The following is a 25,214-nucleotide window of genomic DNA, read 5'->3' as shown; positions in this document are numbered from 1 at the left end:
CATGTATCTTTAAATAGCACTACATAACCATCATGCATCCATTCAGTATTTCCACACTACACTACTATTTTGTGGGAAACTTCATAGTGATTTAGGCCTGTAAGTTTCACTGACTAAATTATCTTTAAATACACTCGGCAAGTAAACTTTGACTTTATAGTACAAGGATTTGGAAAATGAAATGAGGTGAGAAAAGTACATTTCTGACAGTTTACTCTCTTGTAAATTTGCTGTTTGCACATGTCCAGAAGGCATGCCCATCATATGTATTTTTTGTTTTACTCAAGACCATAATAACCTTTTTTCATTTATTTTACTGAACAAATTTACCTTCAGAAGACTTTGGTCAACACATTATGACCTACCAAGCATTCAAATGGGAATACAGGAAAATCCTGCCTGTTAATGCAAGAATTTAACCCACTTCAGAAATTATTCATAAGCCCTGTTAGGGGAAGGTTTGTTATTTTCTGGTTTTCTGACAGAGAAAAAAGCAAAATGGAAACAGTGGTGCACTTTTCACAGTCTGACAGTAACAGCAGAATCAAGCAGAACAGACTAGGGGGGAAATTTCTTCAGAGGTATAAAAAGGAAGTACAGAATACTTGTGATCTAAAAAGATTCAGTATTACATGGATTTTAAAACAGGGCCTCCCCCCCTTTTTTTTCAGAAGCACAGACTTCTGGAACTCTGGTAATTCCCCAGCTAGATACTCCTTCAGAGGATGCCTGACTTCCAACTGAAATCACTGCCCACTAGGCTGGGAAGTTAAGCAGCTACCAATTTACAGAACAGGAAGTCAAAGTAGCCATGAGGTTAAAATTACTTTCCCAAGTGATGCCAATCCCACAATGAAAGGAGGCAGTTGGAAATGATCACATTTTCCACCCCCTCCCCCACCAAAATGCTGCCTTGCCCCCTCAGCTATTTGTGTCAAGGCATTTTTCCTGCAACACTTCTTTCCCTATCAAAACTAATTTTCTTCTCACATAGTTCTCTGTATGAAATTACTTTTGGAGAATGAAGGTTATTTACTATAAGATATGAAGAAATGGTAATGGTTATCTTAAATTAAAAATCTCACTTAAAATCCACGTGACCCTAACGAAATGCCTACGAAATACCTTAGAAGCATCTAGAAACATTCTTGTGTCAGTTTTTACCTGTTGGGAACACCACCAAGAATAGCAAACAGTCTTGTTTGGGAAGGATTCCCAAATCACTCTGCCTCCAAACAGGGCTGGAAGCAGATGTCTAAGGAATAATGTAAGCACTGGGCAAGCACTAGAAGACCAAATTTTACCATTATTCTCAGCCACCACTGCTTCCAGGGACTTTCTGAGATTCAGTCTTTGCATTTAACATCCCTTAACTGACCACACTTCCTTCCACGGGTCTGTCCAAGTCTTGCACGAACTGGTTTAAGGCTCTGGCACTCACAACAGCAAGGCTGCCTACAGCTTAGCTGCACACTGCATGAAATAACCCTTCCTTTTGTGGTTTAAAACCCAAAATGTCCTTGTTCCATTTGATATCCTTCAGCTTCTGACTGGGAGGGGCAGTGAGCAGTAATGTCATATTCCCACTGTCTATGCCATTTGTACCACAGCCTCTCTGAGCTGTTTTTTTCCCAGGCAGACGAGTCCTAGCATATTGGAACTGCTCCACAAAATGTGATTCCACAGCCCCTTGTCTCCCTGTGCTCTGCTTCTTTCCACTTCACAAAACTTGTACTTCTGAATCTTAACATAATTTAAATTCCACTAGGAAAAATATATGCACATAAGAAATGAGGCACAATGACTTCTCCCAGCTTAGAGCAATATTAATAAAAGTGTGGCATTAACAAGATATTGATCAGGCTCTCTCTTTAAGTGCCCTTTGAAACTGTTTGATAAAATTCTGTTCTTCTGAGACACTTTACATCACGAGTTCAGAGCGGATGCCAAGGAACATAACAGTGAAACTTTTTGGGAAGTGCTGTGCTGATGTGCCAGAAGTCCCATTATGTGACAGCCAGGGGATCAGCCCCAGACAGCACAGGGCTAGGAAAGGCAGGTCCTGCCTGACCAACCTGATCTCCTTCTAGGACAGGGTGACCTGCTCAGGGGATGAGGGCAAGGCTGCGGATGTTGTTTACCCAGACTTCAGTAAAGCCTCTGCCAGCGTCACCCTCATCACCCTCCTGGACAAACTGGCTAGATGGTGGAGTCTAAAGAGAGGTGGGGAAGGGAGTTAAAGCCAGCTGGGGGCAGGTCACAAGTGGCATTACCTGGGCTCAGCTTTGGGGCCCGTTCTGTTTCGCGTCTTTATCGCTGATCTGGATGGGGGCGCTGAGTGAACCCGCCCCAAGTCAGTCCCTTCTCCCAAGACATGGTTTAGTGGTGGACTGGGCAGTACTGGGTCAGTGGTCTCAAAAGTCTTTCTACACCATCCTAGGAGTCTGTGTTTGCCTCCAAAACATGACTTAGTAATTCCTCTCCCCTACCATTTCTTGATTACACAGGAAAATAACATAAATCAACACGGAATTAACAAGGTCTTTAAAGCACTTCCCTCAAGGGTGATTCATCTACAGATTGTTGTAACAGATTGCTTAATTGCAGAGTGCCTCTCAAAAGATTGGAAGTTGATTTTCTTTACCTTCTCAAAGGGTAACAGCTTTATCTTTACAACTTTTATATTTAGTATATTTATAGAAGTGGTGATCATCAGAAAAGCCCCAAGTCAACCTGGATATTTGTAAAAATACAAGATCTCCAGAGAAAACAGCACAATTAGGTATTTTAAAAGATGGAATTCATTTTAATGGCAACCTAATGACTTACTTATGCACAGCAAAGATGTTTTACATGCTCTGCAGCAAACAAGAATTCCTCAGAACAATGAGCCATCCCATAGAATTCTTCAGGATTGCTACTGAGTTGACTGAACCCATGCAAACATGATTTTCCACACATGGAAGGAATATATACAGGCTATGCTGAAGTTCTGTTTATGGCTGGCCTTGAGATTTTGATTGGATCCACAAAAACACAAAGACACAACAGAACAGAGGAGAAAGACAGTGGCTCTGTCCACAAAAGCTGAAAAGAGTCACAGTGGAGTGCACATACTTATTTAAAAAAGAGAAAAAAAGAATAAAACAAACACATTGCCAAATAGCAATTAATGACTGGCTCTAAGGGCAAAAGAAATCATAATGTGTTCCTCATATTTGACTGTCTCTGGTGTATAAAAAAAGCTATGTCCAACTTAAATTAGGAGCGTAGCATCCTAGAAGGGCTCCTGTTTCTCTACCCAGCTGCCAGCATTCTCTGCTGACAAACACACAGAACAAGTGTACAAAAATCATCTCCTAAGCAGGCCAGAAGCCACAGGGCTAAAAAAACAAAAAAACAAAACCAACCAAAGAAAAACACAACCACTACCCCTGATTTGTCAGACTCCAAGTGCTGCTACTTTTAGCAAAGCACGACACACTTCAAATTTTATGACAGAAATTACATACTTGGAAATCTGCTGTACTACTACTACTACTAGTACTGAGCCCTTCCCTTTCCTTTTCCAAACAGTGTAACAATGTTTTAACAAAGTGCTTTTTGGGACACCTCCCAAGGGATTGTATCTCAGTATTTCCAATTTGTATTCCTGAGAAGCACCATCCCAGAGGTCTGCATCAGGAATTTACAAACTCTGTTCTTTCCAAAGAAAATTCGTAAAAAAACAGACAACATTGTTACTCCACACACAGCCTCCCCCTGCTTTTTCCCATCTTTCTACACCAGATTCCTTGAAGAAATTCACCAGTTATTTGTCATATTCCTAAACCCTGCATATTGATCAGGAATATGCCCTCTATATATATTGGATCGATTTCTCTGTGATTATGTATTTACATATAAAGAGCTTAACAATACCTGGTGTATAACAAAATAATTCTCCAAGCACTCATCTCAATCTTCAGAAAAGCTAACAAGCATCTTCCTTCTTTTAAGTGGTTTACAAAATGATATATCACAGCCCTTCACAATGTGATTTTTAAGAAACTTACTTCCATTTATGTTGCATTGGCAAAAACTGAAACTAAAGTGCACAGTGAGACTGTAAATAAGCCAACTATATTTACATAATGTTGTAGTAATTTTTGCCAGCAACGTAAGAAGCAGTGGGATTTTTGCCTAAAAATCACACGCTGAGACCTAGCAAAAACCCTAACCACTGAGGGGAAACCTGATGCTGCTGCCTCCAAATGAGATGCAGCAGAAGCTCTGCTGTGCCCAGCCACTGCTGGGGAACAGGCAGGCAAGGAGAAGGCTCTGTAGGGCAGTTAAGAGCTGGAGGAGCTGCATGCCAGGGAAAGGGGAAGGAATTCTGCTGTACAGACACTACAGAGGGGAGCTCAGGCCATTGCAGGACGCCTCAGGACAGAGGTACCCAAGGGCACCGATCTATACAGTAGGGTTTTCACTACTTCCACCACTCATGGAGTAAACCTAAAGCTTCTAAATGCCTAAAAATAGAAAACAAAATGCAGAACTCCAAGTATTTTGTAATCATCTCCACTTGTAAAATTCTCACAAGTGATGGCAAACACCAGAGCTTGCTTCTATGCTTACAGACACATGTTCATTTGTATATTGTAATAATCCAGGGGTTGGTTAGCAGGGAGCATAATCCATTAAAGCTGTCTGTCCCCACCACTCCCAGTTCTCAATTTGCATGTAAAAGCACGGAGCCAGTGAAGATAAAGCTGTTAAAGACTGTTAGAAGCTTCAGCAAAGACAGACTTACACCAATAGCTGCATTTTTCTCTTTTGTTTTCCAAACTGCATTTGGGGCACAGGTCGCAATAAAAAAAGAAAAGGTGAATTTAACTTCTAATAGAATTGACAATTCCTGCTGTTCAGCTGATGAAATATTACCCTCTTTCCAAGTACTTTTAGCAGCTGTATTCACACAGAAAGAAAAACCAGAGCATCCTTACAAATTGCTTGTAGCACTGTTTGTAGAGAGTGAGTTTCATTTTGTCCTGTGACAAGGCATTTACATCTTATGGATGACTTACAGTAAACGGGTTGTTTACCTGCCTTATAATGCATTCTGGCTAATGATTAAAAGGGAAATTAATGATCAAATCAATAGCTGCTTTCTGTATATCACCACCCAAACTCTTGGCACTATATACATGTGGAATACAGGCCTTTCCTTCTTACTAATTGCCCAGCTGCTCATACTGGTAATAACATCCAGAAAAACAGACACACGGGACCCTTAACTAACTGGGAATATTGATGAAATACAAGGGCTGTGAAGCACAGAACAATTCCACACTTTAACAAATCTGCAAAATAGAACCCATAAGGCAAAAGTGAAGTGACCCAGTTGGATGTGGCCACACCTGTGTACACACTGACAGATGTGATCTGGTTATCGAGGTACTTGTTCTGTACTTTCTCAACGAGATAAAGCGCACTGCAGCTGATTATCACTTTCTGACTAAGTGTAATACTGGAATTAAGGCACACTCCTGGGCTACAGTGTAATACAGATTATTCTTTCTAGTAAATTATTTATTTGCAGGTTGCACAGGAAGACAAACTGGCTCTAACAATTCTACCGAACCATGGTTAATCCTATGAAGGAAGGGGCAGAAAGCAGAAGAGAAAAAAAACAAACCAAACAAAACCCACCCTGAGAATCACCTATTGGGAAAGCTCCAGGTGAAGTACACAGATGTAAATCGAGGGTCTGGCCTTTTCAGAAGTGGTGAATTAGAAACAGCAGGCAAGTCTTGTGCAACTCAATACCTGATTTTGCAATGTCTTGTAGCAACCTGGATTTTATCTGCAATTGTAAGGCAGACTTGCAGCCCCAGCAGGAGAGCACAAAAGCCAGCTCTAGGGCATCAGGCCAGACAAAAGCAGAGCTGATGGTGGGACCAGCGCCACTGGTCCCACAGAAACAGGCTATGCTGGACCCTGGGAATTGATTAGAGCCCTCCTACAGTCTCACACAAACACAGAGGTGATTTTTGGCTATAAAGCACAGCCAGGAGATCTACTTGGGAATTTACCTGAGACCTCAGAAAATAGAAGCCTTAAGAGCAAATATTTTGGTGTAATAGTGGACTGCCCATAACAGTTTGCAAACAACTTGGCTATTATAAAGGACAGACAACTGTGGCTGAAAATCATTCCCTGCTACCAGGAGCAGGATGACTGGATTTTAAATGGAATATACATTCTAAATTATGCCGAGTCTGACATACAAAAAATCTGTGTCCCCAAGGGCAAAGAGGGGAACAGCACACAAGACAATGAAATGATTTTCCCCAAACATGTAATATAAAGAAAAAACAAACAAAACAAATCAATGTATTCAAAACAAACTCTCAGTTCTGTTTTACAGTGATAGAGAGGTCACCTAGTCCACTGCCACGCCTTCAGCAGGATCAGCTCTGTATCTGCCATTCCTGAGATACAAGCCTAGGCACTCCTGAAAATTTTCACAAATCAGTAGTCTCCCTAAGCAATCTATTCCAGTGCTTCAATATTCTTGAAACTGGGAAGTTTTCTCCTCCTGTGTCTAACCTTTACCTGCTTTTCTGCAATTCAAACCTTGTACTTCCTGCCCCATAATTTCTGCCCCACAGATAACACCAGGGTGATTACAAGGAAGCCAGTAGTACCCAAAATTTATAAACCATTTCTCTCTAGTCACCTGACAGAATGAAGGAACAGATTGAAAAGAAAAAAAAAAAACCCCACAGGAAAAAGTTGGTATGAAACCAACTTGATGTGCTGTGTCAGTTTGAAAGTGGAGTACTGATAATGAAGTACAGTTGCTAATCTCTTATTCCACGTAGTCAAATATAGTTCTACCTTGCACATGGCCTGTTTGCACCAGTCCCATGCAAGTAAAGCCTTCCTGCAGACAAGTTGGCATTTATGGTTCTCTCTTATCCACCAGTCTTGTGACTCTTCCAAACAGACATTAGATTAAATTTATCAAAACCAAACCATGTCATACCATGCTAGTTGTTTTTCACCTCTTTGTTATCTCCCAGCTGTCTGCAAATAGTTTGTCTGATTATTTCTTCTGGCATTTTTCATCTCGACTGACACATTTCTAATTCCCCACACCTTTTATACCCTTCTTAAATCAAGGCACTAAATACACAAATTTTTCTTTCAACTCTGAATTTTCAGCAATCTTGATAAAGAAAACCTCTCCTTGCAGACAATCAGTAACAGTTTGAGAACATCTCACCTATTCTGTGTCGGATAGCTGTTTGAGGGTTTTGGCCTGGGCTATATTTTTCTTTGATTTTACCTATTTCTTGCTACTTTTAATTATGTTAGCTGACTGCAAAATGACTGTTTTTAAAGAAAGGGCAATATATAGGAGCATTGACATTTTAGCTTTCCCACTGTTATCAGTTTTTTTTCCCCAGGTAATAGCAGACCAACACGTGGTGGATATTGTTTTTTTTCTGCTAACATAAGTGGAGTTACTTCTTGTAAAACATACCTCACAGGAAACATAATCAATGCACCTTGAACTTGCAGTCTTGCTCTCATTTTTACATGACTCTTTCACTTTCACATTTAGTGGCTGCTCTATTTTCTTCCTGCCCCTTCCTGCTGCAGTGTAACACATGAGTGAGGAGGAGCTCAGTTTCACTGAACCAGACATTTAATACAGTGCTTTGAGACCTCAGTGCTCTTCCCAGCCAGTTCCTTGCTTTCATTATACTTGCCTTCATCAGATCTTACTCACAAATCTGAGATGGTGAACATCTCCATCCTTTTTAGTTTGTCTACCTCCTCCCCTTCTAAGCAAAGAATCATAGAATCATTTAGCATTCTATGAAAAGACTTTTGAGTCCAACCATTAACCCAACACATGCATTTAAGATCATTTCACAGTCACTATATCCAAAAGATTTCACTTCCTCAGCTGATTTTTTCCAATCTGACTGAAGCTAATTTGCGTCTCCCCACTAACTATTCTCTCCTCTTTGACATCAGAAGCATGGTCACTGGCAGACTCCTGCTTGTCCCATGCCTTCCCAGCTGATGCTTATCTCCTATCTGCTATTCAAATTTTTAACTCTGCAGACATTATCATCCAAATTCTATGCCATGGATGACACCACTTGTTATCTTAAAGCACCTTAGCTTATTTGAGCTTGCTGCTTTGGTAGGGTAAAGCACTTGTAATTTTACAAAAGACATGGTTTTGAGGTGAGGGAATCTCTCTGAGTTACCACAAACCCTATTTGGACAAAGCAGGTAAACCGTTATACACACAAGGTGGTCTGATAGATAGTTAGATTTACACTCCATGGAAGATCAGGCTTACCAACAAACCTTCAAACAGAAATCCCACATGTAGGGCTATCACCACATGTGATACATGTATTTTATTCAGATTTCCCAGTGGCTTTAATTTCTTTACTTTAGTCTAGAACTACAAGCAAGCATGTTATGTACAAAACAAGCTACTTTTTTTAAACACATACCTGTTATACAAGTTATCCTGACAGATCTTTTAGAGCACTGAACTCAATCTTGACTGTACACTAAAATTTCCAGTTCTACTTGTTCACCCCTTACCTTTTTTCCATTAGTATGAAGACACCTAAGGCATTTGATTACTCCCTGACTTATCTTTTGTCTGTCCCATGACCTACATGACTAAGCCTATCTCCCCTCCTCCTCCATCCCCAGTTTTTGAGCTGTTGTCTAAGTTGCTGTTATTTAGATGCATTCCTGGAATTTGTCATCTACCAGGTTTTGCTTTGAAGCTCTTTACTTAGGGTCAAAAATTAATGTTTTTCTTTCTATTAAGCATCAGTTAAGTTCTCAATGGTATTTTTTCCTGCAAATCCATCCCTCTCTTTTTTAAAAAAAAAGTAGGAGGTGCCAAAGAATGTACACTTTAGATCAAATGCATGAGATGAAAGCATCAAATCAGACTCACTGAAAACTATCATTAGTAGAAATGAGAGAATTGCCTATACTTTGCCTTATTTTGCATACAGGTAAAGTTAAGATAACAACTTGCTTTGCAAATATTCAAAAGCCTGTGGTTGAAACGCAACATGCAAGAGTGGGGCACCACAATAAGAAAATGACCAAGTTTATATACACAACAGAATGTATCAAAATTACAAGGTTAGTTTTAAATCATTTATGAAATTAAAGATAGAGTGAGTGATATATATATATATATATATATATATGTATACACACACACACATAGATTCAGTCTTTTCAGCTTTCCTTCTTAAATACCTGATTACCTAGTTGTAGCAAAACTAATAATTCTTTGTTAAACAAAAATGTAACTTCTATAAGCTGTGTCATCTAAATACATTACTACACAACAGAGTTGAAATTCTTGTAGCTTTACAGGCATTTGAATTTGTAGGTATTATTCTACAAATATTCTGAAATCTATTCTATTTGAGATAGACAAAAATCCCTTTTTTTTTTCTGTTTCTATTTATGCAGTGCATAAACACAACTGAAGGAACAGATATTTCTTTCCAGGTATATGATTGTATTTGCTGGCATGAGAGAAATGCTAAGCACAAAAAGGAACCTAAAACCTCCCAGATGAGGCAGGTAGAAAACTGCACTGAATAAATTCAATTGTGTGCCTGTTGTCAGGCTATATGCTTGTTTACTATGTTCTATTATTCCATGACCATAAAAGAGCATACAGTCGATTAATACACACAATAAAGAGTCACCATCCTTACTGCAGTTTAGTGTGACAACCCCCAAAATAACTAGATTTATCCCAGGCATTCCAAAGGGGGAAAAAACCCCAACATTACTGATTGGAAAGTGGGAAGAAGAGGAGCTGCAGTGGCTGTTTCAGCACTAAGCTGCTCCTTCTTCAGAACAGGGGGCTCTTGAACTTCCAGCCTGGAAGAACCAAGCTAATCAACAACTGACATTTTAAAATCTTGATCATTCCCTAATCAAGTTGTTCCACACCTGCCTGCCTCATGTCTTGCACACCATCATAAAGCACTTCACACTTCCACTGCTGAACTGATTGCAGGATTATACTGTCCAACCTCATCTTGAGAAAATCCTCTGCACAAATATGAGATGAAAAGCTGTTGAGAATTTACCTTCCTAGTCAAGCACAGTTAAGACAACTTTCCTACTCTGTTTGTTACCACATATCTTTATCCATCTTATTTTCCATCTTAGTAAAAAGGACTATCCTAATGTTTATTGCACTTAGTTGAAGAGGCAACAGATGGAGCAGCTTTCGTGTGTCCCATTCAAAATTATTCTCCCACACTCCCCAAAGCACAGTTCACAGCATATGTTCCTCATGCATCACTCTGGGGCCTTATCAGCTACCTTGTGGTTTGGGTTTTTTCATCCCCAGCCCCAAGCAGATACAGTCTTTCTGTTTTGCCTGCAAAACTCCAATTGATGCTTTCTGTCTTGTCACCATAGTTCACCCTCAAGAAACATTGTTAGGTTAGCACTGTGTAACCCTGATTCTATAATCTTACTGCACTGTTGTAATTAGCTCTGGAACTGTTTTTGTAGCCTCATATTTATTAGCCTTAGCTACAATACAACAAGTGACAGAAACTACAACTTCCTCTTCCTCTCGTCCAATTATTCATACACAAATTGTTTACTGGGGATGAAAACCACAATTTAAAATTAAAGAAGGTATTAATAAAAAAAGTATAGAAACACAAAAAGATTTGGTGGTGTGCTGCTGACTGCTGAAGTTTCCATCAGTTAGACTTTGATCATTTAAGGTAATCCAAAATCCTCTATTTCTCTTATCATGGTTCAGCTTCACTTTACCTACAAACTGAGCTTTTTTTCTAATGTCCTGCTGAACTTTGCTCCAGGAGAGTGTAGAGAAAGGATAGACAGCTTAGTGCATCATGCTCACTATCACTGCAGGAGAGCTGATGTAGTTAAACCAAGACTTGTTAATTAATGCTCTAAGATGGTGATCATGCTGCAATCCCATTCTGAACAGTTTTTCCTCTTGAGGTTCATTCCTACCGGCCTGTTACTGTCATCTCTATACTGCTGATATTTTCCTTAAATGACCTAGAACTCCTCAACAGGGCTCTCTTTCTTCCAGGACAACTCCATGATGCTGCAAATAACCTGAAATAAGGTGCTGCCAGGGCCCCTTCCTTCTCTCATGTTCTAAAATATCCCAGATCTGTAGCACACAACTTGCATCTTATGCAAGGTGCCCACCTTCCCTTCTCCACATAAGCACTATCAGCTCTTATTAGGATGTGACAAAGGAAAAAACCCAAGGAAAAGACACTGCTGGTGGTCTGTGGACTCCAAGTCCACTCATCACATATGATCCTTTATTCCATCCTTCCTCTCACTCCCATCAATTTAAACAGCAGCATCCACAACTGAGCCCAAAAGTCTGACACCTCCTACCTGCCTGCACAGCGCTCAGTCTGTGCTAAGGTATCTGCAAATGTGACAGAGAGAGGAATTTGATAGCAATAGTTTTGCCCCTTTTATTTCTTCATTACATACATTTCCCCAGCTGCCTTCTCTTCATGATCTCATTTTCAGTTCTTTTTTCATGCTATGTTCTCACATTTTGATGTCAACAAGCAGACCAGGAATCTACCCACTTCCTTCTATCTAGCACCTCCTCTGCAATACCTTTGAACACCTCTGTGCAACTCAACCCTTGGGTCAATGCAATTATTCTCCTGCCTTTTTGCCTGATTATTTCTTTTTCAGCAGTCATTCTTCAATCACAAAATGTCTTTGCATTAACTATTGAAAACACTCCTGCTCCTGGAGAAAGACAGAAGATTTCTCACCATTCCCAGTGTACTGTACACATCATCACACACAAGAAACTGAAACCTCTTCAAGTCATGGCTTTCAGGAGGCAGTATTTCAATACTATCTTCTCCCAGTATATAAGACACTACATCCTTTCTACTTCACAATCCACCAAATCCTTTTCATTTTTTCATTGAAAAAGAAGACAGGAAAAGAAACCTAAACCCTTGCACAAGCTATGAACATGTGCACAGAAAACTGAAGGGAAGGGAAATAATTAACAAGTAAGAATTGCTATGAAGGTCCATCTAACTAAACAGCTTATAGGAAAACCTGTAAGGTTTAAGTCTGAGCCACATTGATTAAAGCCAAAATGTTAATGCCTATAGAAGTAGAAGACAAAAAGGTCTATGTAAGTTGTCATTATTAAAATGCCTCGGGGAAACTTTCTTATGGTAATTTAATCTGAAAAGGTTAAAACCTTAAACGGTATTATGTTCAGTCTGTAGGCTGTGCTTCCATCCTATGAAAGAGGAACATACAGCTTGCTCTTGCAGAAACACTGACTGCTGCTATGTGACCCGTTAACTCCACAGATTTAAGGGAAAAGCCTAAAGAGAAACATGCCACAAAGTACTTAAGCTTCAGGCAATGCTCAGCGGTTCTAATGGGCTGGAGAACACCAGAACACAGAGTTTCCTATAAAACCCAGCACCAGTTAAAAGTCTAAAGGCCCAGTTACACATAAATACTCCGAAGTTCCAGCAGAGTCAAGATGCTCTCACAAAAACAAATTTACCTTCTGCAACTCTACTGGAAAGACAAGCTGAGTTTGCAGATTCTTTTTAACTCTCTTGTGCCATGATCTTACAGAAATAGTTTCTCATCTCACCCATAAACTGGTATGGTTTTCAGTTGATATCTTGCCTCCATAATTTCTGAGTATTAAATAAATCACAGATAAACAAAACAACACGATTTTAACCGTAATGAGATAGTTTTTAACTGAAAACTCCTACTAAAAGGAGAATTCAATCTTCTATCCGATCAAGATCTTCTGGGCTAGGGTCCAACTAGCTTCAGGACTCTAGTCAAGCATAAGTGAAAGATGTATGAATGGACAAAAATCTGAGCAAGTACAGAAGTAGAATGCTGCCTATTTACACATCTAAAACATTGATAAGAAAAATTCCCCTTAGAAACCGAACCCTTTTATTTTGGTAAGGGATTTTTTAATGCCACATTCTTAGGTGTGACCTCTGAGGACACACTAACAAAATGAATTATTGAATTTCAGGCTGAGATGAAAGAGAATAAAGCTGTATTTAGAGATGTAAAAGGCAGTCCCAAAAAGGAAAGAAAAAATTTATTCTTCATGTTTCTGGAGAACACCCTAAGTAGTAAAAAACTTGGATTATAGCAAGAAGAAGCCAACTCAGAGTAACACATGGATTTTTTTTTTTTCTAGAAGAACTGTGAAGCATAAGAGCAGATGAAGCCAGCTTCTTCAGCTTTTTGTGTCTGGTGAAGGAGATGCTGGACTTGATTTTTCTGAGCTCCCTTTCCAACCATCTCAATTGACAATTGCACATTTGAACTTTACATGTGGTAAATGTATAACAAACACACTGGAAGTTTAACTTACTTCTTTAAAGAATCTTGTAAATTAATTTCTTATGCATTCAGATCCTTCTTTGCATGACACAGGATACAGTTAGTCCTTGCCTTTGTTTCTACCATTTATAACTCTACAAAATGAAGACAGCCTGACAAAATCTATATACTCACACCCTTCTTGCAACCACTGGAGAGCTACAGCTCCCAAAACTGTACTGAAGTTCTGGAAGAAGATGGAAAGGCTCTGCAGCAGCCCTTTCCAGAAGGAAGCAGATCAGAGAAAAAGAAGTAGATCACTCCCAGACAGTCTGAGACCTGGGTGAGAAAAACTGAGTCATTTATCGTCTATGAAAGATTAATACTGAATTACTAATGTCCTCTAGAGTAAATTGATAGAAATCCCAGCAGCTTTTGGGTTTCCAATAGCCCAAGCTCAGATATCCTTAACTGTCTCCAATGTGCTGCCTCTCACCTTTTCACAGCAATCTTGGAATTGGGGTGCTGCAAACTGCAGTAGAAGCACCCCAATTAGCACTTTGGTTAATTCCCAAGTTTGTAGGTGCAATATCAAAACCCACTAAAGTCAGGATACTCCTAATTCATCTCAAATTTACTCCAAAATGCACTCAGATTTTTGCAATTAAGAGTAGGCTACTCCAAACCAGCAAAAAGCTCACTAGTTAATTGCTCAATAAAGCCTACACAATTCATTATAATTTTAATTATATTACTGACTTCAAAGATGGTACAAAGAGTTCTAAAAATGAACAGCTACTTCACACTTCATCTGTCATCGTTTACAACTCAATGTCTGAATCTTTTCCTTCATCTAAGCAGGAAAATGCATTTCAGTACTGCAGAATGGAAGTCCCTAGACAAAAGTCACAGAAGGTTTGCTGAACAAACCACTGTTTTTCTACATTGTCAGACAAAGAATCTAGAACTTGGAATAAAACTTGTTACCACCATACCACTTAGATAGGAGTAAAAACTCTTATCACCTAGCATTTGCAACTTTCTGATGATACATGACTCTTGAGGGAAGAGGGAAAAAAAAAGATAAATAACTTAGTAGCATGGAAAGGCAATACAGGTGAAGCGCTGGGGGAAGGAAATGCTTGTTAGCCCTGGCTGAAACTCAGAGGTTTTTCCTCTGAATTCTGCCCTTTATGAGGTTTCCATTACATTGCCAAAGACAAAACACCAGAGGCTCAACCCTTTGGAGCTCTCCAAGCAGGCAGAAGGAACTTTACATAGATAACAGCAATTGGCACAGGCCCTGCTGCACTTTAACGCTGTCCAAGGGAGTGACTCACACAACTCATACAAGGCTTTCAAATTTAATCAACATAAACCCCTGCTTCAAACTTGCAGTCAGCAGAGAACCTTACATGACCTCTCACACCTCTTACACTCAAGTCTACAGGTATTTGCATATTCTAAGAATTATAAAACTGTTTGGCGTTTTACATCACTGAACACTATTGGTCACATTAAATCACAAGGCAAATCTGTTGTGCACAAAGAGATGAGGAGTTAGAAACAGAAGAAAAGCTCTGATAGTCTGGGAATCTGAAAAAGGAATCATTGCACTGAATTTAGCACCAGCATGCATAGAATCTGGTGTCCTTTCTGAAAAAAAAAAAATAACATATATACTTAAGCTCTGGGGTACTGCTTTCCTATATTCACTTTTGGTAAAGAGGACGTAACATCAGCTTGAGAAAACATCTGTGAAGCTCTTAAAGAGTAATAGATTTGTTCAGCAGCTCTTTCTGGTTTGGTTTTGTGGCTTTATTTCTTTTAAATTTCTGGGGCTTTTGGGTCTCTATTGATCAGAGACATCTACTTGCATGGGAATGCAGCTTTAGCAATGTAGTAAGTGGAAATCTGAATTCACAGCTTCATTCTTTTTCCCATTTCCCATTCCTTTTCAGTTAGATCCTCTTACATCAAAGTAGCTGTATGAGAAATATTTTAGTAATAAAATGTTAGGATACCTCACAAGCAAAAAACCACTTGGACACCACTGATCAAAATTCGGTATGTGAGAATTAAGGATGTGAGAAGTCTCACAGGATTTGAAATTTCCTGAAAATACACCCAGAAGATGTAAAGAAATTTCACCTGTGAGTGAGAACAAAGCAGCTCCACCTGTACCAACCTGCTGGGAGATGTGAAAATTTACCATTTTTTTGGTGATTTATTAATTGCAGCAACACACCCAAGCAAAATTCAAAAGTTTGGTTTAAGTTTGTAACAAACCAACACACACTGAAGGTGAGTTTGCTAGGAGTTTAAAAACATGATGTTATTTAAGACCTTCCACCTCTAAATTCTCTGTCCCAGGAGCCTTGGTCTTGGGTATTTTTCAAACTCAAGAGCAATGGCTCCAAAAAAGAATCAGCTCTGCAGGGTAAACCATGCCCACACTTCTAGTGACAGACACTCTCTGGGCAGTGAATGAAGTAAGCTCTGCCTCCCACCAATAATCCCAACTGCAGCACAACACATGGGAATTCTGTGCCTTTCCTTACTGTCTGAAGGTGTTTCATGTCATCTCCTCTGTTTGGAAAACATAAACCAGGAACATGAGGGAAATGCCTTTCTCCAGCCTGGTTTACACAAATCTCAGCATTATCCACAGCTTATATCAGAGTTGCTCTATGCCCTCATGGCCTTGGATAAGTGGTATCTGCCTGTATTCCTAACAAATCACTGGAAGCACAAACTTGCTGCAGCAAAACCAAAACAACCCTAGAGATAGCATTTCAAAACTTGGGTTATTCAGAATTTAACTTCTCTCTATTGACAGGGAATAAGAGCTTAATGGACCTTTTGAATTAAATTATTTATCACATAATTTCTTAACTTCTGGTGTCTATAATATCTTTTCCTTCCCTTCTGCTTTACTTTCACTGAAAATATGAGTGTGAGGGTTCAGCACTCTCCCTCACATTTTAAGCTGCTTTCTGCTCCAGCACTGAGTGCCTGATAAGAAAAGTGCTGTAAGTAGCTGTTCTTTCTCTCAGCTGTCAGTGCAGCAACAAATGCAAAACTCCAAATACATCTGTATAATTCAGCCCTTCTGGTTCTTCCAAATTTCAAGACCTGCCCCTGAAAGAATTTTTAGGGCATTTAAAGCTTATAAATGCATAAGAAGTTTTTAAGAGGCGACAGTTAAACAGCATGAGAAACATCTTTACTCTGAGGGTCACTGATTGCACATCAAGATCATCAGGACTGCTGAAAATCTATTTAAGAAACATCCTTCAGAGAAACATGTCACCATTTTAGCTAACAAACTATAAACAAATTGTTTATAAACTAGCATGTTACCAGACATTAAGAAGCTTTTCTTTCTCAGTATTTCCAGGACAATCAGCACAAAAATAGAGTGGTATCATCTTGTTTAGCACTTATGAAGAGAAGTCTTTCCATTTTAGGCCATGAATACATGGCTGGGTCTGGAGCAGCTGTGAAAAGCAGAGCAAAAATTTGACAGTGCCTTTAAAGAAAAATCTTTCTCCTCTTCTACTGAATAAACTAAAATAAGGCAAGAATCAATGAAGCACTTTGTGTTTCTTCTGTACCTTTACACAATGAGAAATGCAATCATCTGACAGAAAAGTCTTCCTAGAACTCATTTCACGTCACAACAACCTTCACTTAACATAAACTCTGAACACACCGGGGCAGAGGATCGAAGTGCTCAGTGGCAAGTCTTAGAAACCATGGAACATCCTAAATTGTAGTTTTGTTAAAACATTCCCTGCATGGTTTATACACTAGCAAAGGAGCAAAGGCTCAATCAAACAAATGACTGAGGTGTCTGATGGTGGGAAGGGGGTGGCCAAGTGCCTCTTGTTTGTGGACAGAGATTGTATCACCCAGCAGAACAAGCTCGTGATGCCGCTGTCAACAGCCACCTCCTGGTCCCCTGCCACAGTGCTGAAAACTTATATTCCCAGCACAGCACCTTGTCTCCAACACCTCATCTCCCTTAAATCTGAAACAGGAGAACCAACGCCAGCCACCACAGCTGCTTCTGAGAGCAGGAGATCAGGATAAGTGGGAGCAAGGGAATACATGAAGGGCGAAAAGAAAAATCTCCTTGACTGAAGCTGCTGTACTACCCCATAAGTATTTGTAATGTAATAACAGGAGTTCACAATCAGTGCTGCAAAATTTGAGAGGGAAAAGACCATTGCCGGATCTGGTGCCTATTTTATTTTCCCAGTACAAAACCAAGAACCATGTATACTGACCTACTCAAAACAGCCCATCATTAAACCCTATGTTTATAAAAATCAGTCTAAACAAATATCTCTTATATTTTATATTTCTAGGCTGCATTTTTGTCTGAAGACATTTACCTAGCTCCTTTTCTGTGCAGTAAGGCAATCACTTTCACAAGAAGAAGGATTCCAGCTCTTACTGAGAACTTGGCTGTACTAAATTAGTCAGATTTCCCTGTAACAGACTTTTAAACATAAACAGGCTCTTACACACCAGATTAATCCACTTCCATGATTTTAAAAGACTGCCTGAAGCTAGATGGCCAGTCTGCTATTCCATTTATAGCCACTTAATTGCACCCAGTTTTTATTCATTAGAATTTAAGAGGGCTTAATACCTCTGAAATTAGGACCCTAATAGCTGTTACAAGTTGCATATTCACTTAGCAGCAAACAAAAAATCCAGAACTAGTCTCGGTTTAGACTATTTGTTTTAAGACACTACACTGAGAACAATGTAGACATGCATCCTGTTTATTCAGCAGGCAAGGACATAACAGCCATCAGAACTAGAAGGCTCTTTTACACCACCATGACAATGAGAGCAAGCCCCACAGTTCAACCTCAGTACTTGTCTCCACAATCCTAGTAGGCAGGAAAGAAAGAATAGAGGAGAGGAATTTTATACTGGAAACAGGCAATAAACCCTCAAGTACCACAAAAAGTTACACCACTACACAGTACCAAAAAAAAAAAAAAATCAGTTTAACCAATATTCCAGAGAAGTTTTATGCTGGCAACACATTCAACTGAAGCTCTGTTGATGAAGACAAGCCTTACCCTTCATGAATTTTCCTTCATTGTGACCCAAAGGAATAAAGACCAATAGACACAGGCTGTGCTCAAGACTGCACATTGTTCTAAGTATATCTATGGATGTACATGTAATTTATCCTTTCATATACCCTTGTCCTCACAGAAACAGAATTACCAGTGATATACTCAGGAGACTGTGGTTTGTTAGGGAACACTAGGAAAAAAAGTCTGTTCCTTTTCCATTTAGCTTAGACAGCTGACAAACCTCTTAAGGGGCAGGGTGATCAATTTCTTGATCAATTTCTGATTCCATCAACACTTTGAAGTACTTACAGCAATAAAGATTTGACACAATCTGTGCATATTGTGAGAAGAAACATAAGGAGTTAATTGACATTTTCCTACCACATATTTTTAGACAAACATAAAACCGATGTGCTGGATCAGACCCAGAGATCCATTAGCCCAGTTTCCTCTTAGACAGAGCACGTTATTGGAAGCTTTTCCAAGAGTCCTGTAAGGTCTGTTCCAGGTCTGTAAAGGACAACTGCTCTACCTTTATGGCACACAGAGACCATGGACTAGATATTTTCCACTCTGAAGTCAATTACTTTCAAGTCTTTCCAAAAATTCCAGTTACATCTGAGGGTACTAACATACAAATGTAAATAAATTTACTATTAATAATAAACTTTGTTTTAAAAATAAATATTTATTTATGTCAGCTATAATGACAAAGTTAGATTTTTCCATGGTAAGCCTGCACGCTCTGATAGAGATAACAAGCCATGAAACAAACATGTTTTAAACTATCTGCATCTTAGGCTCCCTGGAAGGAAGACCTAAACAGCAGATTTTTCTTGTTTGTTTTATTTTGGGTTTGTTTCAATAGGGCTGTTTTGTTGGGGTTTTTTTTAATTTGCTTTTACCTTTTAAACGCTTCAGCAGGGTTCCTCTCACATTCCCCAGGCTGCAAGAGACTTTGAATGGCAGGATCTCTTAGCTTGTCCTCATATCCCTGGATCAGTCCACTGCGGCATATCTGTATGACTAAACCTCGAATGAAGCCTCCAACACAGAGCGTGTCAGAGTCCTGGGCCCTGCAGAAATGGAAGGCCAGGGCCTGGCGATGTAAGCCTCTTTGCAGGTTTGCAGGTGAGCTTGGCCACAGTAACTCAGTGCACAGGGCTGTCTTCCCACTGCCGGGCCCTCCTACCAACAACACACCCCAGGCAGCTCCTTTCCCAGAGACAACACCGCTGTTATTCCCAGGATTGGCTACAAGAGATGGCTTGTTGGCAGCACTGCCGCCACAGCTAGCTTTCTCCTGGAGGCAGTGCTGAAGCTTGTGGAAAACCCACTCCCTACAGTAGAACTGCTTTCCCTGCAGCAAGCTGGTTTGAGCCATTTTATAACACTTCTTCTCTCGGATGTGTCATAAGCTGCAGCACATCTTCAGCATCTCAGGAACGGGGAGACGCGCCTTCAACCGGCGCGGGACAATCTCGCGCGCGGAACTTGACAGAGGCGACGGCAACCGGGCACCTTTCCTCAGGGTAAAGCTCAGGAGCCTCTCCTCTGCAGGACGGGTGTCACTCCATCTGCGTGCTGTGCTGGGATCAGCACGGCTCAATCACAGCTCAGCTGACATCGTGCAGCGGCGGCTGGGACCAGCCCTCGGCGAGACTCCTGGTGTGGCTCACAAGTTCACGCAGCTCCATGGCTGCATCTGTGGCTCAGGCAGTTGTGTGTGTTCCCAGCGTACAGGGGAGACAATACATCTGGAACAGCTGAGGGAAAGCCAACTTTGCAGTGTATACTAAACGCCTTTCAACTCTAGGCATTAATCTCTCTGGATATACATACAGAAAAAGCTGTCCATAATAAAATGTTCCTTCTGGGAATTTCATAAAAAAAGCGATTTCTCTTCAGAGTACTATACACACACCACAAACGTGGCAAGTACCACTGACTACAGCAGCCAGTCTGGCCAGCGAGCTTTGCAGACTTCATACATCTGGGAGAGTGTCCGAGAAGTGCTTCACGTTACGGTTTCTTATGCAGCACAGGCGACAAGGGGAAAAAAAAAATGTTTACAGCTTCTTATTTCAATACATTCATAGCGTCTTCTTCAGGAACTTGATTCTTACTGAACCTGTTCTCAGGTATCTCAATCGCAAGATGTCAGAAGAGACAACATCTTCCCCTAGAGCTCTGAAATAAAGGAGACAGCACTTTTAACCCTACATGCAAGTCATAATTCAGTCAGCTGCAAACGCAGACAACAAAGACCAAAGTCAAGGGCTCGTATTCCTTATTCTTCCTAATACTGCTGAATTAATCAAGAGAGCCGTTTTACGGAAAATTTGTTACGAGGCGTGATCAGCCACATGAAAAAAAATCCCCAACAATAAACAATGAGCAGATATGACAGTGGCCTCAAAACCACAGCAAGTCTTGCATTTCTCCCGAGGAGAACCGACTACATCCTTCCATCCTAGAAACATTCCTCCTAGCGAGGCTTCATCAGCGAATCCTCTCCTCAGCCCATTTCCCTCCTGCCGGCTGCGGGCGTTTTCGGGAGTTTGTGTAGCAGGGCAGCGCTGCTCCCCGCACGCTTCTTTGTTCGCGGCAGCGGCGCCCGGCAGCCCCGGGGTCACGCCGTGACACCCCGCGCCGCCGCCCCGTGCCCCGCCGGCACCGCGCACCCCGGCCACCGCCTGAGCCGGCCCGGGCTCAGCCCCGCCCGGGCAGCCACGGCTCGGAGCCGCCCGGCAGCGCGACCCCCTCCCTCCGGGGAACCCCCGAGCAGCTGGGGAGCGCCCCAGCCCTTCCTCAGCTCTGCCCCCGGCGCGGCTCCGCACGCCCCGTGCCCGCCGCCCTCACACCCGGCTCCGCACGGCCACCCGGGCACCCGCTCCGCGCCCGGCGGGGACCCCCAGCCCCGGGGCCGGTGTCAGCCCCGCCGGGCAGGGGCCTCCTCCCGCCGCTCGCTCACCTCCGTGGCCGCCTCGGCGCGGCGGCTGCTCCAGACGGCTCCTCTCGCCGCTGCCCGCGCCCCTCCTCTTCCTCCGCCCGGCCCCTGGGCTCCCGCCCCCGGGCGCCGCCGTGCCAGGGCCGCGGCCACCCCGCTCCGCGGCTGCCTCAGCCCGCCCGGTGCTCTCCCTGCTCGGCGCCTCCCTCGCTCCCCGCTCCGCCCGCCCCGGCCCCGCCTGGGCCCGCCCCCCTTCCCCTCCGGCGGCGGGGACATCTGGGGCGAAGTAGCGCGGGGCGGAGGGAGACGGGCGGTGCCCCTCGCCGCCGCCCCGGGCTTTGTGCCGGCCCCGGGGCCGCCCCCGTCCCGCCCGCTCCCGCGGCGCCTCCCGGCGCGGCCCTGCAGGGGGCGGCCGCGCCTCCCGCCGCGGGCCCGGGGCGCCGGCACGGCCCGGCCCGGCCGCGGGGCTTGGGCGGAAAAGGTCCTGCCTGGAGGAGAGCCCCTGCCCCCGCCGGGCTGGCACGGGCCCTGGCAGTAACGCCGCGGTTGGGTCGGCTTTCCGAGGCAAGCACGGACCTCAGAGCTCGATCTTGTCGCTGCCTTTCCTGCTCGTGCCCCGGACCGGCCCGTTTCAGACAGAACTGGCATTCAGTACCCTGACAGCCTCCCCAGATCGTAGCAGCAATTCTGAACCTTTTCCACCTTGCCAAGCATGCTTCTGGGTTTGCACACATCCCAAAATCATGTTTCCAAGAGCTCCAAAGGGCCATCGCACATCCTTCCCTTAGACCACGTTAAAATGACCCTTGAGCTTTACAGTTTGTGGATCCCTGCAAACCCTTGGAACCAGGGACCTTAATATGGGAGAAACCAGGGTAGAACTTCCTCCAGGACAACTTTGATATGGAAGAAAACAGAATGGATCTCACTCCAGGACACCTTTACGAGGCCCTTGTGAAGCCCCTTCCACCCATGACAACAAAGCAACCACTGTCCTCCTGTATTTTGTCTGTGATAGAGCAAGGGAAGGATTTTCATTAAAATTTGCAGCTGGCTGCTTTAGTTATGATAAGGCACTTTTCCATCGAGGGTCAAGGTCTATACGGTTGCTAAATAGTGCCTTCATTTGAGCACGGCTCTGTATGGTTTTGTACACCAGGTAATTACGGCATTGTGGAGAGCACGCTGAATATATCCATAGGATACAACGGAATGATTGATTTAGGGCCCTTTAAGGAGCATCCTGGGGTTCTTTGCAGGAGCAAAATGAAAAATTAAATAAATTCGGTTGGTGTACTGAGAAACTGTACTTAGAAAAACAAGTCTGTCTGCTTCTGAAAACCAGTAGAACGAGTTTGAAGAACCTTTGGAAGCAGTGAATTACAAATTTGCAGAGCAATTGGGAGTGGGGGAGAAACAGAAATAAGATTAGTAGTAAGAAAATGCTGTGTGGTTGTTTTGTTTTGGGGTTTTTTAAGCTTTCTGACTTGGTTGGGTTTTTTTAACCCTACACTTTAGGCAAATAATCTTCTCTAGGCTTGTTTTTTTTCCTTCTTAGCTGCACCACCTTTCCATTTCGAAATGTTGTGGAAACTCAAGACTTCCAAAACTAATGCTAATACAAGTTCAAGAGACTTTGAACTGTAAAATATTTTCTTTTTTCATTTTTTTTTCTTTAAACAATGAAGGGATAGAGACAGATAATGGTTGGAGTGGTGGGATTGCAGCTCTAGTCTGCTGAGCAGGCTAGAGAAAAAGCAGAAGCTGACAGAGAGAAAAAAAGGTTAAAAACCCACAAGAAATAATTGCAGATTCAACACGTTAAGGAGCAGATCTTGGCACAAGCATTAGACTGGTAGGTGACCCAAGGAGGAAAAAAAAGAGATTGGACAATGATGAGATGCAGGGGTAAGTGCAACTTCATCTTTCTTATGACCAAGACACAAGTGAGAACCCAATTTGGGTGAAAAGGTGCTGTCAGATTTCACAACATCCGGCATGCATATTGTGAAGCAGGTGGAATAGCAGCATGGTTGGCTAAAAGCAGATATTTAGCATGATGGAGTTATAGAGAATAACTGTGAATATAATTAACCTTTCTGTGCTAATACATACATCCCAAACCAGATGACAATAATTTGATTTTAGTGTGGTACAGAGCACACGAAATAATTGACCCCCTAAAACTGACTGGTGGGCACTGCATCTGAGCTAAGTTTCCCTTCAGGAAATCACTCCTACAGCTGACATCAGGAGTCTGAAATACTTGCTGGAATTACAAATGGAAGAAGGAGAGGGGAAAGGAGAGAGGAACAGAAGTTAGGGAAAAAATGTGGCAGGCCTAAAGTATAATTAGGCAAAATCTTGCAAAGTCCAAAGCATGACCTTTCAAAAACTTTCTATGTACAAGCTAAAGGTGAATGGCCTTGCACTGACCCTCCCCTCAAATTGCTACTAGGAGCCAACAGCATATACACCTTCAATGGTAAATCTTTTTTTTTTAGAAAAAAGAAAAAAAACCCTTAAAAATAAGTTCAAAGGGTCAAAACCCCAAGGTTGTCATGAAGGGGAGCAGCCACAATCTTTCATCTGTACACAAGAAACTAAGACCCTGAAGTCAACCTTCAAAAGCAAGGGAGGCATTTTGTTATCAAGATTATTTGTGTAGTACCTCCTATACCTAAGGTGACAGCTCTGATGACATCATCCTGGTGAATTATTATAGCTGAGGGTCAGATATTTCTGATACAATTGTGCAACGTTGTAGTTAATGAGACAGTATCAGGATAAGAACCAAACCTTATTTTTGTGGTTTTGTATAACTTCGTTTGACACAGATAGCAAACAAGCCGTGATCTAATTGGCTGCAACCTTGCAGGCTACAGGGCTGACAGATAAGGCCTAAAAGAAGATGAAACAGAGCAAAATTTCCTATTTTGAAAAAAAAAAACAACAACTCTAAAACACTCTTTTTGTTTCAGTGGTCTGAAGCTGTAGGAAACTTCCTGGTTAATCTGAGCCACATGGAGGCACCTGATTTTAAATGATGGGATGTTTGTGTTGTGCATGATTTTAAGTACAGTTTTCTATTTAAGGCTAACAAAAGAAGAAACTTTGAGGGAAAAGATTGAACAAAAAGTTGTAACATTAAGAAGTCTGCAGTAACAGTGGAAAAACCTGAGGGGCTGGGTTAAGCAAAAATCTTTTGTACTTTCCAAATGATTTGCCACATTTTTTGCAGAGTATGAGGAAAGGCTGCTACGTGCTTTTCGATTATTTCGCCAGTTTCAGTATGATGTTCCTCGGGTGTGAAAGGATCACAATGAGAAAGGCAGCGGCAGGCTGATCCTTGGAGTCATCAGGATCTGAGCTATCCCGTGTGAGCACAAACTTTGGTTGGCTCTGTGTGTAGCTGGGAGCGCTGTTCCCTCTCTGGTGGCTGGTGCATGACTCAGCCTGTGCGAGTCCCTGGTCGGGGTGCACGCACGTCCCAGCCAGCTCGGAGCCGGGCTGCACATCCTCCCGAGCTCCTCCTGTCTTGGGTAGAGCTTTGGGCAGGCAGTGATTCACATCCAGAAAGAAATGTTTTGCAAGGGTGGGCCCGAGGCGTGGTTATCTGCTTAAGCACGGGGTAGTCATTTTAACTGCTTTTGTAACTTTGGAGTTACTGATTTTCATGCATCATTATCTTTTAATTCAGATGCTTTCATTCTCTGACAGGTAAAATTAGTGAGGTTGAT

General features: G+C 42.0%; 1 protein-coding gene across 1 annotated transcript in view; it reads right to left on the bottom strand.

The window, feature by feature from the left end:
• Positions 1–21,632, bottom strand: part of ANKRD50 (ankyrin repeat domain containing 50) — a 40,097-nt gene extending 18,465 nt beyond the window's left edge. The window contains exons 1-2 of the mRNA XM_084205255.1: positions 21,499–21,632; positions 19,430–20,714 (exon numbers count right to left, since the gene is read on the bottom strand). Of these exons, the coding sequence (XP_084061381.1) occupies positions 19,430–19,908 (479 nt within the window). The 5' untranslated portion in view covers positions 19,909–20,714; positions 21,499–21,632. The remainder of the gene's footprint in view (positions 1–19,429; positions 20,715–21,498) is intronic.
• Positions 21,633–25,214: the final 3,582 nt, after the last annotated feature.

Source organism: Fringilla coelebs, assembly GCF_963513975.1.
Source record: "Fringilla coelebs genome assembly, chromosome: 4".
Lineage (NCBI taxonomy): Eukaryota > Metazoa > Chordata > Aves > Passeriformes > Fringillidae > Fringilla > Fringilla coelebs.
Note: the sequence above shows the minus strand (reverse complement) of the source record. Positions and strands in the feature narration are given on the sequence as shown.